This window comes from Sminthopsis crassicaudata, chromosome 4, assembly GCF_048593235.1.
Source record: "Sminthopsis crassicaudata isolate SCR6 chromosome 4, ASM4859323v1, whole genome shotgun sequence".
Taxonomy (NCBI): domain Eukaryota; kingdom Metazoa; phylum Chordata; class Mammalia; order Dasyuromorphia; family Dasyuridae; genus Sminthopsis; species Sminthopsis crassicaudata.
In genome coordinates, this window is record NC_133620.1 from 416,125,958 (window position 1) to 416,143,956 (window position 17,999).

The window sequence follows — 17,999 nt, forward strand, 5'->3', positions numbered from 1 at the left end:
AAAACTATTCCATTGCTCAAATTGATTCTCCTTAACCATACTGTTTTTGTCAGTTATCCTCTCACCCTTCTGTTTACTCCAACTAGAAGATTTCATATTTCTGATACTCTAGCTATCACCAAAACTGTGTTTTTCTTTTAAATGCTTCTCTGATTCAATTCTTCTTCATTATCAATACTGCTACCACCGCTATCCAGAACCAGAGGCTCTGCTTATATTTTTTATCTTCTGATTTAACCTACATGCTGCTACCAGTCTGTTTCCTTTAAGACTATTTTGATAATATTGTTTCTCTCCTCAAAAAACTGACTTCCATTTTCTATTTGCATCAAGTACAAAATCTACTGTCTGGCTTTTAATACTTTCCATAGTCCAATCCCAATCCTTTCTAATATACATCTTATTTACACACATCACACTTCCTACTTTTGCTCAAAGGTTCTTTTTTTTTTTTTTTTTTCTTTTTGGCCTAAATTTCCTTCCACACTTCTTTGTGGTACTTACTGTGTCAGATGGCAAAGTGAAGATTTGGAGAGTAGGAAAAAAGAGCTGAAATCGAGGCTGAACTAGATGGCTTTTAAAGTTCTTTTCAGCTCTAGGATTCTTGAAGATTTAGGGGGAAAAAAAGATAGTTTAAATAATATTAGGTGTAATTTATGCCAAGCACTGTGCTAAGCTCTGGGGATGCACAAAGAGGCAGAAGACAATACCTGCCCTCAAGGAGCTTACAATCTAATGGGGAATAAAGCATACATATATACAGCAAGTCATATACAGAGCAAATAGGACATACTTAACAGAAGGAAGGGAATTAAGAGGACTCAGGGAAGGCTTTTAGTAAAAGATTGTCTTTTAATTGGAATTTAAAGGAAGCCAGGGAGGTCAATAGGCAGAGTGGAGGAAGGAGAATGTCTAGGATTGGGGGATCAACCAGTGTTACAGGCTTTGTAGAATTATAAAAATAAAACAGGGAAAGATAATCTGCTTTGATTAGAGAAGGGCTTTTGATTCTGACCCTTCTGATATTAGTAATCACTATGTAAAATTAAAACTTGATCATATAACTTAATTATATGCAGACTTTACTAGTTAACCTTACAGAGTGCTTATCAGTAGATTCTTCTCAACCTAAGTAGTATTAAAAATAATCTCTCATGAAGTCTAGTTCTTGGATTAGTATTTTAATAATGGACAGTCCTTCAAAATTTTAAAGAAAAAAAGACTAGATGATATTTAAAATTTGTATACTTTGTTATTATTGTGTCTCTTTGGATATTATGTTTAAAACCTTTTAAACTCCAAAACATCAAAGAATGTTTAATAATACTGAAAGTATCTGATTTAAAAATAGTATATAAAATATGAAACTATGTTATGTTTACTTATTGGAATTTAAAATTGTTGGTGGCATTAGCCATACACAGTTTACTATACCATACTTGCTTTATCTCTCTCTTTTTATAGCTGGTCTTGGGAGAACAGGTACATTGATAGCCTGTTACGTAATGAAGCACTACAGGTTCACACATGCTGAAATCATTGCATGGATAAGAATCTGCCGGCCAGGTTCTATTATAGGACCCCAACAACACTTCCTAGAAGAGTAAGTATATCTTCTCCATTATTGTATTAGAAATTTTGTTCCTAATCATCTCTGCTTCTTGTTCCCTGGTCACAGACCATGTCAAGTCTGTGGTTACAGAAAGGCCACATTGTGGGAAGGCTTTCTGTCTAATGAGATTTTGTTGATTTGACAGCTAATGCATTCTAACTTGGTGCCTTTTATGTAATTTGCTCAGGTGAGAGTGAGGAAGAAATCACAGAGCCATCTCTGCCCACCTTTTTTCTGTCATTTTTCTTTGTCTGATCTGGCTACAGTGCAATTTTCTTGTGTCATTTCACTTGGCACTTTTCATTCTTTCCTTTTGTTTGCATGTCTAAAAATAGAGGGGGAAAAGCAGCACTGAGGTCAACCAGTGAACTGAATAATATTGCCAGCATATTTATATGTAACTAAACTATTTTATGCCCCTGTCAGCAAACTAGTCAAATCATATTAGTGACAAATAAATAAAAGGGAGATGATTTTTGGTTTTGGTTCTGGCCCTAATTAGTGATGGTCTGACCTTGAACAAGTAACTTGGCTCTCTAGGCTCCAGATAATTTTTCTTTTTACTTCTTAGCAAGTTTGCCGCTGCTGGTAAATTTTCATTTTGTTTCTAAACTATTTACAAAAGAAATAGCAATTTCTTTTGCTTTTTTTTTTAACCTCTTTTGACCTCACCTCATTTCAGCATGTAGCTTCTAATCCCCATTATTTATAACCCATTGAATCATCACTCCATTACTTTAACATAGTTTATCTGTTTTTCTTTTTTTTTTTATTCTTTTACATATTGATGTCAATTTTCTCTCTCTTATAATAGTCTCATGGATGGCAGAGACTATTGTTTATTCTATATTAACATCAAGCCAAATGCAAAATGGATAATTAAATGATTTTGACTATAATGACTTGAAATTTCTAAGCTTTTCAAAACTGCCAACAAAACATTTTAGTACTGGAAGAAGGTTACTGATCATAGTCTTAACTTTCTCAGAGAAAGTGAAGTCCAGAGATATTAAATGATGTCAGAATTATATTGAAATTTACTTAACCTAACAAATAACAAAATTCATTTAGAAATCTAAGTCATTAAGTATTTTTAAAGCTTTATTGCTTTTATTTTTACAGGACAATCATTTTCCTTTTAAAAGCACTTAAGTGCTTCCCAACCCAACTCTGAACCTTCCTGTCATCCCACCATCCCATCTCCTTTTTTTTTTTTTTTTTTTTTTTTTTTTGTTTGTTTGGGTTTAAAGTGACTTGCCCAGTATCAAACAGCCAGTAAGTGTTAAATGTCTGAGGCTCGATTTGAATTCAGGTCCTCCTGATTCTGGGGCTGGTGCTCTATCCATTGTGCCATTTAACTGCCCCTGAACTTTTTTTTTTTGTAACAGAAATAATAAAAATAATAAGTAAAATTTAAGATACTCTGCTAAAGAGTCCATATATGCCAGTGATGGTATATATTGCATTCCACACTTATAATCTACATTAATCTTCAGTTTTCTTGAATGTGATTCTTTTTACTCATCTGAGTTTCAACTGCTTTTCAATACTGAAGCAAAACATTCATGAATATTCATTATTTCTTAACTTCCTTGTAAATTGTTCTTTGATTTTCTGCTGCGCATCTTATTTACTTTATTCTTTTTCCCCTTTTCCCCCCCACCCCCAAGCAAACTAAAATTAAGAAAAAGATATGTTTATGTATATGTATGTAGATATATTATACAAACATACATACATACATACCCCACATACACACGTCTTTCCTATCCCTGCTGACTCTTTGCTTAAATTCTGCTCCATAATTTGCCTTGCTATTACTTAACATCTCCCCCGCCAAGGATCCCTCCCTTGTCATCTTCCCTCATCTTTTGCTTCCTCATCCACTGATCCTTCTTTATAGACCTTGGAGGGTTCTATTCTCTTCATGGTATATTATGTAGTATTGCCTATTGAATCCATTCCTGATGTGAGTAGATTTTCAAATCTATGAGCCCTCTGTGGGCTCTCTAAAGCCTCTATGTCTATTCTTTTAATGCACCTCATTTGTATAATATGGTTAACTATTTTTATCTTAACTCTGCCATTCTTTCTTTTGAGCTACCCTATTGTTGATGTGAATCTTTAACATATACTATACTTTTCCCATTAAAAAAACAATTTGTCCATATTTAAACAGTTTGTCCATGTTGAGTTTCTTAAAATTGATCTTTAATATTGGCTCTTATATGTTAAATTTTCTGTTAAGTTTGGATTTGGTTGATAGTCCTGAAAATCTACAAGTTTGTTAAATGCCCATTTTTTTTCTCATTCAAAATTATAGACAATTTTGCTGGATATTATATTTTTGGCCTTGGGCCTACTTCTATTGATGTTGGTAGATGTGATTCCAAGACTTTTGGTCTTTTATTGTAGCTGCTGGAGTCTTGTACAGCTTCAGCATATTTGAATTGCTTTTTTTCTTGTTTCTTTGTTTTGAGGGTTTCAAAATTTGTCAATAATATTATTGTGTGTTTTCCACAAAGGATCTCTTTGAGATGGGAATTGGTGGATTTTTTCTGTTTCTATTTTCCCTTCATATTCTATCACTCCAGAACAATTTTCTTGAATTATTTCTTGCATTATTGTGTCAAGATACTCTTTTTGGTCACAACTTTCTTGTACTCCAGTTATTCTATTTTCTTTTCTTGATCTGCTCTCTAATTCTTTCATTTTTCTAATAAGTTGTTTCGCATTCTCTTCTATTTTCTCATTCTTTATAATATGTTTTGATATTTCTTGGTCTCTCATATTTTCTCTGGCTTCCCCTTGCCCAATTCTAATTTTTAGAGTTGTTTTCATCTTTGAGACTCTGTACCTCCTTTTCTAGTTGGTTAATTTTTTTTTCACAATCTTGTTTTTTCTTGGATGGTTTTTTAAATTACTATTATTTTTCTCAATGTCTCTCATTTGATTTTAAAATTCTTTTTTTTTGAGTTCTATAAATTTTGAGAAGAGAGCCACTTTATGTTACTCTTTGGAGTAGAAGTTTGTTTTTGTTTTTGTTTTTTAAAGTGTCCTCCTCTGAAGATAAACCCTAGTTTTGCCTGTTATTATAGTATGTTTCAGTGGTGGGGTTCCTCTTTGCTGGTTCATTTTTTAAATAAGAAGCTTTAGTTAAAACACCTCTAATCTTAGGGTGGTGGGATGGTGCCTCAAGCTTCCCTCTTCAGTTCTCCACTCTGACCAGGAAACCCAAATTAAGAGCTCCACCTTCCAGCAAGTGCCCACAGCCAGCAGTGACCCTACCCTGCTGCTTTTGTACTCACCAGGTGCTGATTCCTTTTTGCCCAGGGCTGAGTCTCAGCAGCATAGCTGTGCTTGGTGTTTGCAATCAGCTGAGGTTCGCTCAGTCTTCCTGGACTCAAACCCTAGCTTGTCTTCCAGGAGGTGAAAGTCTCTGGGGCTCCAGCCACTAGCTAGCTAGAAAGATCCCCACTTGGTATTTCTGAGGAGCTAGCTGGAAGGTGTTTCCACTAAATAGGGGGTTAATTATGGCCTGAGATCTTTCTTCAGGTTTTATACCCGGACCACCCTGTTCTGCCTCAAAACATTCTTGATTTTTCACCAATCTGTGTTCACCCTGAGGTGCAAATTTGTTCTATATGTGGGGGAAATCTGGAGAGCTTGAAATTTGTCAACCTACTCTGCCATCTTTCCAGAACCAAGTCTTTTATAGTTGATCATCGCACAATCTTGCTATTACTGTGTACAATTTATTCTCTGTTCTGCTTCTTTTGTTCAATATCAGTTCATGAAATCATAGCATTTATAACTTGAAAGGGAATTTAGAGATTTAGAACTAGAAGGAGGGACTTGAAATCACTGAGTCCATCTGGCTAATTTTATAAATGAGGATCCTGAATCCTAGAAAAGTTACTTGCCCAAGATGTCATAGATGATATGTCTACTCTCACTTTCTCCTTAGACTCATTTCTCAACTCCAGACACTTTGTTTTCTTTGCCATCCGCTCTTCTGAAACTATTCTTTTTAATGTTGTCATTGACTTCTTTGTGCTAAATCCACTCTCCAATCCTGGACACATTTCCCTCAGCCCTCCTGCTTTTTGACCTCTTCCATATTTCACAATATTGATCACTCATCCCCTGCTGGATAACACTTTACTTTCTTTGTATTCTTGTGACATTGTGATTGACTTTCTAACTGTTTTTGACGGACTCTTCTGATTATTTGCAGTCATATTTGGCTCAGGCTATCTCTTCTTTACTCTCCATTTTGTTCTTGATCTTGTCATCTCCATTACAAAGGACCCTTGCATGTATTTATCTGTTTTGTACCTTTCATGTGAGAGTGGCAAGCCCCTGCTTCTGGATCTCTAGCTGTATGGTGAAAATCTCCAATTAGATGGAGTAGACAAATTCAATTTGCCCAAAACAGACTATATATTATCTTTCTTTTTAATTTTAATATTCCTTTTTTATTTTAAATTTACTTTTTTCCCATTGTGAAGTACTTTTTAATCTCCTTCTTCCCTTGAAGGGGGAAAAAGAAAAAAAAACCCACCAAACCTTTTTAACAAATAATAATCATCTAGCAAAACAAATTCCCATATTGATTTTATCCAAAAACATGTGTCTTATTATACATCACTTTTGCACTTGGAGATATGTAACACTTTTCTATTTCTTCAGTCTTTTGGAATCATGGTTGAGAATTTATTGATGATTGTTTTTATAAAAAAAAAATTTGGAAGTCAGGTCTCCTTATGTTACTTAAGTTAGAAGTACACTGATCACTTTTAATACTGATCAGCCCAGGAGCTTTAACTGACTTCACTTTTAAACCTCAGCTGGCTTGCTTTTCCTTGAGTGATCTGGTGATCCTCCATTACAGGAGGCTTACCCTATTAGGGTAATTTTAGCTCTTCTCAACTCAGAACTTCCAAACTGAGCTGATACACTAGACTTAACTTCCCCAATCACACAGACTCTGGCTGATCAGAGTTCTCAATTTTTTCAAAAGTTCCTTTTTACAATGTTAACATTAATAATATAAGTTATTCTTATTCTGTTCACATCACTTTGCATCAGTTCATTTGTCTTCTCAGGTTTTCTCCAAACTGTCTTCTTATTTCTTTTATAATACAAGTGTTCCATTACATTCACATGCCATTATTTGTCATCCATTCACTAATTAATGGGCACCCTGTTAATTTTCAGGTCTTTGTCATCCCCAAAAGAGATGCTGAAAATATTTTTTTTTTTTTGCATATCTAAGACTTTTCCTTAACTCTTTGATCTCTTTGAAATAGAGGCTTAGTAGTATTTACAAACTTGCTTCAGTCTTTCTAGACTTATCTTGTATTATTTCTTCTTCAATTAATTGGTAGTCTAGATAAGCTTATCTATTTGTTCTCCTCTGTATACAATATTCTTTGGCTCCATGTCTTTGTACAAGGCATTTTACCAATGCCTCGAATGCTCTCCATCTTGTCCTCTGCCTATGGAAAGCCTCCTCCCTTCAAGAGGCCTTTCTTGATTCTGTCCCAGTTATTAGAGTCCTCTCTACCAAATCATTGTGTATTTAAATGTTGCCTTTATTTACTTATTGAATGCAAGTCCTATTATGGTAGAGAAGTTCTGACTTTTGTATTTACATCTCCAACACCTGGCAAAAAGTCTAGCATGTTTTATTTTATTTGCAAATATTATGTCCTTTGGTGTTAAACTCCCTCTATCAATTGCAGTTAATAATTTTAGAGAACTGCCTGCTACACTGCAAGATGTGAGTTCCCCAGGTTCACCAGAATGTTAGAAGCAGCCCTTGAACCCTTTGAATCTGAAGCCACTACTAAGCCACGGTCCCTTTTACCTATGTGCCTGGCATGTAATAAATATTTAATTAATAACTTGGTTATTTTATAATAAATATCAAAGATAGACTTGGAATCCAAATACAGTGAATTTTTCCAGTTCCTCATCTTATTTCTGATTTGAACACTTCAAAGAATATATATTTCCAAACAAGAGAGGATATTTCCCATGTGCGTCATCATCTTGCTATGACCCACCACAAATGAAATTCTTTTCAGAGGGAAGTAGTTTCTCTTAATACTCTCTTTGATTCTTAATTTCTGTAAATCAGCAATTTGTTCTCATTATGGTTAGTGCCATGCTGTACTGCCATGGATTTTTATACTGTATTTTAGTCAATTCTATATTAATTCAACATTCTCCTTTAATTGGAAACATTATTATTTCAGTGCTTAAATGTAGAAAAGTTATCACTAGCTCATCTTCACCTAAAAATATTGATGAATGTGCATATATAGATCTTAATGGGTTTCTGAGTTGAATTGACTTGATTCAGAATTTAATATTAGGATTGGGCTAAAATAGCTATTGAGTACCATTTTAGATAGTTATAAAAGAATGGAAGAATAATACTGTGATTAAAAAAAGAAAATCATAAAGATTAAAAATCCTCACTGAACTTTTGAAGCAAAATTAATTATAATGAATATGCCATGTGACTTGGATAATGTAGTTTTTAATGTATTCAGATGCAATGAAAAGGAATGAAACTATCATAAAGATTTTTTATGATTTTAAGTTACATTGTCTATGTATTAAATATGTAAATGAAGGCAAACACAACCAGATAATTTTTAATAATCAGGTAAAACTTGCTTCTGTTTAGTTTTCTGAAATAAGATTAAGTTTACCTGTTCTATTGGAAATCCATTTACCAGTACTTGCTTTAAATGTTGACCTTAATACTTACTTTTATAAATTTTGACTTATTCCTTTAATCTATCTAGGGATATTGAAACTAATGGTTAAGAGGAAATGAAATTTTGATATTATTTTGAACTCATCGAGTACTGGTTTTGCACAAGTTTTTTGTTTTACAGAAAACAGATGTATCTTTTGGAAGTCTTGGTACAGAAGGCAGCTCAAAGGCTGCACAATTTACAATATTTCTCCATTCATTCCTTTCTAAGACTGAGTTTAGATTTTTGGGGGTAACAAGAAGCTTAAATTTGTCTGAATTGTGTAAATAAAGTTCTGGGAAAGATGACTATATAGTTACTTTTTTTGAACATTGAATTTTTTTTTTAGCAATTATGTTAATAATGTGGCAAAGTTACCTTCAAGATTACATTTTTGCAAGATGTCAAGATACTTAAGGTATAATTGTCTACCAGTTCACATCACTTTCTATGGGTTGCTTGTTCTTGAAGAGGACCATGACATATCAGGGAAGTGATGCCATGATCTGCAAGTGAATTGGATTTAAGTGAGGGAGGACTGTGTAAGAGTACATAATTCAATAGACTGGACATATAAAGACATAAGGTAATAATGCCTTAAGGGTATTATAATGGAAAAATATGCATATTATAGGAATATGGTAGAATAAGACAACTTTGGCGGGGGGAGTCACTAACAGAAAAGGTTTATATAAAAGTGGTGCTTAAATTATGACTTGATTGGACATGGAATATATAAGAAACAGCAAAGTCAGGCCAGGATTGATGTGAAATATCTTCCCCTATCAAGAAGAAATCCATCTGGCTATTATCAGATATAAACAATTTCCAGACTATATCCTGTTAATATAGCCTGATTGTGTGTGGAACTCCTTTGTCTATCCCTCAAATAAATCTCTGTGCATCTTTAAACAATCTTTGCGATATCGATTAGCTAGTATACCTTTAGATAGGTCTGGGACCTTGTCTGCCAGGTACATTCCTTCTGGCTCCTTGATTCCCCTACCTTTGAGTTCCTTGGCACTTCCTTTCTATTTCACCTTCCCTCTGAGTCCCTGCCTTTACTTCTCTGGTCTCCCTAAAAAAGCTCTCCTATAAAAGATCTGCTTATGATAAAGATCTTCGCTAAATTCTTTTCAGGACTAATCCCGTTATGAGTCATTCTCTCTCCCTCATAGTGTCTTTCCTTTCATAGTACCCTTTTCCTTAGTTTACCAAATTCTTCTATGGCTCTAACCTATCAGTCAGTGGTAGGTTAAAACTTAGGCTTAATTCCTTTAATGAATTCTTCCAAATTCTTCTGTAACCCTATTCTCCCAACTCTCTTTCATATTTGCCACTCCTGGTGTCTATTTTACCTTTTATTTTGTCTGTAAACTCTTTTCCTAAATAAACCTTCCTTTTAGCAAAGAGAATGGCCATTGTGAAATTGTGACATGTTTATTTCAAACTAGATATTGCTATCCTGACCTTATCAGTAAGTATTTCTTGACTGATTAATTAAACTCCCTGAGGATGGAGATTATTTTTTGTTTTGTTTAGTCTTTGTATCCCTGGTATCTTCTTATACACATAAGAACTTATTATCCCATTAGCTTTAGTGGTGGTTAGCTTTTCTTTGGCCAAAACTCTTGTTGATGTTCCTTAGTCTTTCAAGCTAGAGAGTTTGAAGGGTTTGAGGGAAAGGAAGGCTGTGAAAGACAACTCCAAGAATAAAAGCTTTTGACTAAGGCCAGTATTATCATTTTGAGAAATAAAAAATAACACGTTTTATGTACTATTTATTGAATAAACAATTTTAATATTTGGAGGAGGTGATTTTAAATGTGAAATACTTTAAAATATAGCATCTAACTTCTTTGTATTTGAAATGGAGATTTTAAAAGGTAATAGACCCCACAATAAAAGCTTGGGCTTTCATTGTCAACAAAAGGATGTTTTCATGAAAAGCTGCTTTTTGTCTAGAGTATTTGCTGATGGCATTGCTTAGCAACACACAAATCACCTTTGAGATATTATTCAACTTTTCCTATTCATGTTCCAGGGAAGTCATTTAGATATGGGTAAAATTGAATCTTTTAATCAGAAAGAGTAAAAAGTGTTGTTTTTCAACTTTCACTTTTTGCAGTTTGCAGCAGCAGCAGGGCTTTAAGTTTCAGAACTGTTTGGAGATCTGGGAGTTTTTTCATTTTTCATTCCATTCTCTTTTATCTCCTCTCCCCCTCATCTATTTTATGCTTTTTAGCTTCTTTAATAAAAGTACAAAACTAGAGTCTCAAAAGCCCATAATAAAAATAAACCAACCATGAAACAAATAAACCACTTTAGTTCTAATCTGAAAGAGAGAGTTGAGTGGTGGCTAATTATGAATTTGCAGTCAGGTATGAAGACAGTACTTCAGTGATGGAGAGTTACAGGGGGAAACTTTAAAGCAAAGAGCTTTATTTATTTTGGTTTGGTTGGCTTTGTTTTGCTACTGATTCCTGGTCTCAAGTGTAGAAACTTGAAACCAAAAGAGATTCTTCTGATAAGCTCTATTAACTAGTCTAGGTTGTATTTTGATAATAAGAAAGAAACTCAAAGGCTGATTGTATTGAATTTATTTCCTTTGAGGTGTTAAGGTGAAGGAGGGAGCCTTTATTCTTGGTCATGTTTGGAAACAGATACTTGCTTTGAAGGAAAGATTTCAGATTTCATTGTGAAATAGTTACAGCTAAGAAATTGTTAACATAAAAAATATTCTGTGGTGATTTTCTTCTCATTTTATATTTATTATCTGTTCTCCTGGTCCTATTTTTGGTGGGATGAGTGCAAAAATAACTTTTGTTTGAGCTTGATAATGGATAATCTCATCTTCCTTTTTTTCTAATTTTAAAGTATTATAAATTCTTTATCCTGTCTTCATATTACTCTTCATCTTACTCATACTTACTTTTCCTAGCTACTGCCTATCCTCTAAAATTCTGATACTCATTCTGTCATCAAGGAAGTGATTTGATTTTTCTTTTGTACTCTGTCATAGTCACTCCTTGTATGATTTGAAAAAAAATTGGCACTCAGAAGCCTCTTCTTTATCCAAAACAGACTGTATATTTGGCTATTGCAACTAAATTGTTCAGCCTTTTTTTTCCTCCTAAGATAACATTCCCTTTTAGCACCTTAGTATGGTGGAAAATTAGATTCTCGTTGTTTCTTACATATAACTTTCCATCCTCCATCTCCTCTGTACTGTCCCCATATTTAAAATGGCCTATAGCCTTGACTTTGCCCTTTTCAAGTCTTAATTTTCTTCAGAGTTCAGCTCAAGGTCCACCTCCTTTATTAGGTCTTTCCTAATATTTTGTATTTTGTTATACATATTTTATTTATTTTTGTATGTTAAATTGTGTATGTGTCTCTCCTTGCTAGACTTGTAAGCTCTAAGAGGTTGATGATTTCATTTATTTCCTATCTCTAATTCTTGGCTCACAGTAAGTGCTTAATAAATGCTTGGTGATTGATTGTCAGTATTCATTTAGTTAGTCAATCAACTTGTATTTAAGCATTTATTATGTAAAGCACACTTTTCTAATCTTGGAAGATTCAAAGAAAGGCAGAAACAGTTCTTGCCCTTAAAAAAATTCTAATTTAATGAGGAAGACAACATGCAAATAATTATGTACATATAAGATATATAGATCATAAATGGAAAACAAAAGTGAAGGCACTGGATAAGAGTCTGGGAACTGAAAAAGAGCTGGACTTTAGTCCTTGTTCCCCATGAATTGTCAGTGAAACTTTGGATCAGTGATCATTAATATGAGTCTCAATTTCTTCATCTGTAAAATAAGTGGGTTGTTTTAGATGGTCTCTAAGGTGTCTTACAGGTCTGGATTTTATATTAAAAGAGACAGTTGGCTAAAATGCAGACATAAAGGGTTGTAGCCAAACCTAACTCCCTGAGTAATACTTATTGATAATGAAGAACGCCACATGAAACAATAGAATCAAATAAATTCACCATTGAACTTTTCTGTCTCATAAAAGAGCAGAAATGAATGTATTGGTACAATGCCTCCATGTATGGAAGAAATGAAGAAAGAGATAAAGTATATTAGGTATTTATCCTCTTGAAAAAGAGAAGAAAAAATCTTGGGAAAAAATAGACAATGCTGTTTAAGTAATCAAAACTCCAAAAATAAGTATAAAATAAAAACAACTCAATAATTCAATGAAGCAAAAATAGTAAAAACACTGAAATAATTTGAAACCTAGCGAGATATCTACTATTAGGAGCAAAGGGTTGGGATATAAGAGGAGAGATAAATTAAGAAATATTGGACTCTTGAAAACCATGATAAAACAAAAAATCTGAACCTTGGAATATTAAAAACAATTTAATTAAAATTAAATTAAAAACAATTCTAATTCCTAGAATTAATTAGGGCTGGAGGGAAGGAAAAATTAAAAAGTTTTAGGAAATCACAGAATATCTCCTTAATGAAGCTCATATTGAACATACCCAGAAATGACAAAACCAAAATTCAGAGTTTTTGAGTTTGTACATTAAAGAAAAATTGAAGCCATTGGCAAAAAAGAGATCAAACACAAAGAAACCAATCAGAATCTCATAAAACTTTGAAGCAGCTATATGAAAAGAAAGGAAATGTTGTAGTATCATACTCATGATTCTTGGGTAGTATGATTATTGTGAAGAAAGTGTCTTAATGTGTTACATAAATGTGAGTTTTTGTTTGACTCCTAATAGGTGAATGAATAGGTACTTGGAAAATAAATGAACAGCAGAGGCTTTTTCACTCTGAGCCAAGGAATTAAACTAAATTAAATTTTGATTTGGAGAATATTTAAATATTTTGCTCTCCCCTTCTCTCTTAGGTCAGTAATTTAATGAAACATGTGGATTTCCTTGCCCCAATTCAAACTAAATGCTTGTTCACTGACTAATCAATTTAGAAGCGTTTTTTTTTTTTAAAGAAAAAATAAACATAAATGGTTTAAAACCAGGCAAGATTAAAATTTTTAAATTGCGGATTTCAGATATGTCAGTAAAAGAATGGAGGAACACCAATATTCACTCAATAATTATTACAGATGGTTAATAGACTTTCCATATCACAAAGTAACCAAGAAAAAAATAAACATTATTTTTTGACAATGAGAAAATTTTTCTTTCCCACTTTCCCCATTTGATTGTTTTTGTTTTTTATGATGGTACCTTTTGATATATCTCTTAGTAATTTAGTTTTGTGATTCCTGTTGCACAGCATACACTACAAGCAGAATTCTTTTTGCTGAATTATATGTGGAGTACTCATCCACAGAATATTTTATTCTATTTATTTTGCTTTTTAAACAGGGAAAACAACCCAAAATAACTAAATCCCAAACACAAAATGAAAAGTTTGCTCAAAAGAATTTTTTAGGAAATTTTTAGAATTTCCTTTCTCTATTACATATTTCTGTTTATTGGTATGAAGAATCTGATTTTTTAAAAAAGCAATTCATGTACAGAGGAAAGCTATCTAAACCACTGAGGATTTGGGTTATGTATTTTGTGGAACAATTTTTTTTTTTTTAAATCTATGAAATAAAGAGGTTTGGGTTAGATGATTTCAAATTCCCTCAGAAGTATGATTCTATTGGTTTTTGGGCCCTTTTCCCCCTGCCCTTCAACTTGGAGTTGAAAACAGATGGCTATTTTGTAGATATAAAGAGTTGTGGCTAATTTAATTGTGGGTAGTGGTAGAAAGTGAAACAGAGTAAGTGCCAGGAATGCCAGAAACAAAGAGGTGTTTTTAAGTATTTCTGTTGATTTCCAAAACTAGTTCAAAGCACTGTTTCCAGGAAGAAGGAAAATTATATTCTAAGAAAAGAAAATTTGGGGTCAATTTAAGGAAAAACTTCCTAGTAAACTAGTCTCTCCAAAAGAAGACTATACTGACTCATGAAATAATGATTCCTTCTCTGTGGACACTGATAAGCACAATTTGGATAACTGATTATTGAAAATGCGGAAGATTGTCAAGGGACCCTTTCCCTCCTGCTCTTCAACTTGGGGTTGAAAACAGATGGCTATTTTGTAGATATAAAGAGTTCTGGGTAATTTAGTTGTGGGTAGTAGTAGAAAGTGAAACAGACCACCTGCCGGAGTGCCAGAAACAAAGAGATGTTTTTATGCATTTCCGATGATTTCCAAGACTGGTTCAAAGCACTGTTTTCAGGAAGAAGGAAAGTTATATTCTAAGAAAGGAAAATTTAGAGTCAATTTCAGGAAAAAAACTTCTGATAAGCTAGATCTTTCAAAAAAAAGACTATGCTGACTTGTGAAATAATTATTCCTTCTTTTTGGATACTGTTAAGCACAATTTGGATAACTGTTTACTGAAAATGTGGAGATATGTCACTTTAGATTTGGACTGGATTGCCTCAGAACTTTCCTCCTCGTTTTGAAATTGGGGCTTTCCATATCTTGGTCATAGTTAGCAACATTCAAAAAGAGAATCAACAAGACTGAATTAGATCTTCTGTAAAGTCTCTTCCAGTTTAAAATCTATGTTCCTGTGATCCTAACTTTAAAGAAGTGAATAAATTAAGTTAATTCTCATTGATAGAAGTTACAGGTGGCCTTTGAAAGCTGAGTTGTATAGAGCAAATCTTTCCTCATCCCAAAATCTCCATCTGTCATGCAAGATGTGAAAATTGTGTCCTCCTTTATGTTAAGAACTCTCCAGAAGTCTGAATCTACATTGTGATATGTATGATGTGACATATCAAAAAATAAATCCCAGGAGAGAAAAAGAAAGGAGAGGAAAAAAAAGGAAGGGGAAAGAGAGGAGAGAAAAGGATAATACTGAGGACTGAATTTCTGGGAACTGATTATTATTATTTTTTATTAAAGCTTTTTATTTTCAAAACATTTATTCTTGGGAAACCTTATGTTAAAAATTTTTTCCTACCCTTTTCCCCTAGATGGCAAGTAATACAATATATATATTAAACTTGTGCAATTATATAATTTCTACAATTACAGTGCTGTACAAGAAAAATCAGATCAAAAAAGAAAAAAGAGAAAGAAAACAAAATACAAGCAAACAACAAAATACTATGTTGTAATCCACACTGATTATTTATTAAAAGTAACATTCAGAAGTATCCTTCATTATGTTCTCCTACTTTTTGTTCTGTTGCTCTTTTGGCTGACTAAATAATCACTTTCCCTTCAATGAGATGAGAAGATTTAGAACTAGAAAGGACCTGAAGGTTTTGTTTCAGAGTCCTTTCTTAGCTGTTTCCTATGAATTACAGATGAAGAAACTGAGACCCAGGCAGATGTCTTGAGACAAACTGGGTTGGAGTTTGAATAAGAGCCATGGGTTTGCAAGAGCAATTTGGAGAACAGAGTCAAGAATCAGAGCAGGTCTGTAGGTACACATTGCAGGAAGCAGCATGACGTGCTAGGCTGTGAAACATGAAGGCAAGAAGGTCTGGGTCTGAATAAGCATTTTGAACTTTAATTTCCTTAGCGGTAAATATTTGTTCATCGGATTGTTGTGTCGCTCTAATGGGATAAAAGTATGTAAAAAGCACTGTGTAATCTTTTAAACACTATTTCAGTGTCTGTTACATTGTTAATTATGATATCATCATAACAATAGTAAAGAAGAAGAGAATAAAGAGAGAGGAGTAATAATATTAACAAGCATTTTATTGTTTATACAGAAGTCACCAATAGTCCAGGGGAGGCAGGTACTGTGACAGGGAACCTTGTAAGAGGCTTGGAGCCACTTAATATCTGAAAAACGGATTATTCTCTTTGTTTCTTTAATATATGTATCCAGATATTGACCTTTTCTCTAAGTTCTGAAGTGTACCAGATTCACTCACCAAGATTGTGTGAAATCCCTTTCCCTCATCACTATCCTCTCTTGCTCCTGCTGAGGTAGATGGAAGGTTCTTTTATATTAGAAGAACAAAAGAAATATGTTTCTGGTGTTATAACTTTAGATTATTTGCAAGTGCTATTTTCTAATCATATATTATGTAGTATTTCAATTTTATTATAGTTTAAAAAGACTTTTTTGAATTATACTTTTTTGAACTAGGGAAGCTAACCACCATTTGTAAGTTTTTGTTTTTTACTTGGAAAGAAAAAATTTTTTTGGATTTCATTTTCTCTTCTTTTTTCTTTTCCTACCAATGGGAAAAAAAAACTTGTAACAAATATGCATAGTAAAATAAATTATTGGATCATGTCCAAAATATATGTCTTATTCTATACCTTTAATTTATCACCTTTCCATTAGGCAGTAGATATATACATGTTTTATCATTAGTCCTCTGGGATTAAGACAATCCTTGTGATTATCAGAGTTCCTAAGTGTTGCTTGTTTATACTCATATTACCTTTCATGCAGGCATACCAATCCATACCATTCAATTCAGTTTAACATGTCTTTGCTAAGGGTCTACAGTGTATAAGCACTATTCTGAGCAGTATGAGGAAAAAAAAAAAGATAAAATGAAATAATTCCTATTTTCACACAATGAAATTTGCCATCTACTTCTTGTCAAAGAAAAGAACTTAAGATGCAGGACAAGACAAGCAATTTTGGACATGGATAACCTGGAAATTTTTTTATTGGACTATGTAGATTTGTTATAAGAGTTTTATTTTTCATTTTCAAAATTGTTCAATGAGGGGAGAGTATGGGAGGAGAGAGAAATGCTTAATAAATAATTTTTAAAAAATAAAATAAAATGAAGATAATCTCTAAGGACTCTTCCAGCTCAAAAGATACAGTAAAAATGTTTTCATCACCTAATGCTTAAAAATAGCAATACCAGTAACAGAAAGTCACATATTGTTTTTTTAGATTTAAAGGGGCTAGCATCTGCTTCCTGATAATGCCATAAGAATTGATATTCCTCATGATGAACCATAGGCCATTAAAAAAAAAAAAACTGCTAACATGATTCTTTATAGTAATTAATTAACTTTATTTTTGGGAATGTGACACAGTATTAATCCAAAATTATCATTCTTCCAAAGTTCTCTTCATCTTAAAAAAAATTATAGTGACCTTAAGTACAACTAAGAAAAATCTTATAAAAGAACTTTGAGAATATATTTTCCCCTGAAGGAAAAACTAGTTCACAAAAAAAGTAGGTGAAGACAAGTCTTTATGGTTGGTGACTGGGCCTATAGTTATCTAGTACAACACTGTCTTTGATATTTTCAGATGTTTCAAATTGGTACCCATGAAATAGGGTTCTGTTCTGAGGGCAGTAAAAATCATCTTTAAATCTGTTCATTTGCTAATCTTTCTCTTGGGTCAATAGTTATTTTAAAAGATGGATCTAAATGCAGATTAATAATACATTGGTCAGTGAAAATTCTGATTAAAACTGAGGTTCCTTTGATCATTACACAAAATACCTACCTCTTTAAAGTCACAACAGCCATGGATGTAATGTGGTGGTATAAGCATCTGTCAAATCTCATTATTTGAAAAGTGTCCATATTTTAATGTATATAATTTAAAAATCTTAGATCTTGGCTTTTAGAACATAAGTGACATTTTCTCAAAATCTAAAAAATTTAATTATAGTCCATT

At 33.0% G+C, this 17,999-nt stretch overlaps 1 protein-coding gene across 14 annotated transcripts in view; it reads left to right on the forward strand.

Moving 5' to 3' along the window:
- The window catches only part of CDC14A (cell division cycle 14A), a 220,717-nt gene that overhangs the window by 156,497 nt on the left and 46,221 nt on the right, over nucleotides 1-17,999 (forward strand). For all 14 annotated transcript variants that reach the window (XM_074262806.1, XM_074262795.1, XM_074262798.1 and 11 more), the window contains one exon: nucleotides 1,465-1,603. In XM_074262806.1, coding sequence (XP_074118907.1) covers nucleotides 1,465-1,603 — 139 coding nt within the window. The remainder of the gene's footprint in view (nucleotides 1-1,464; nucleotides 1,604-17,999) is intronic.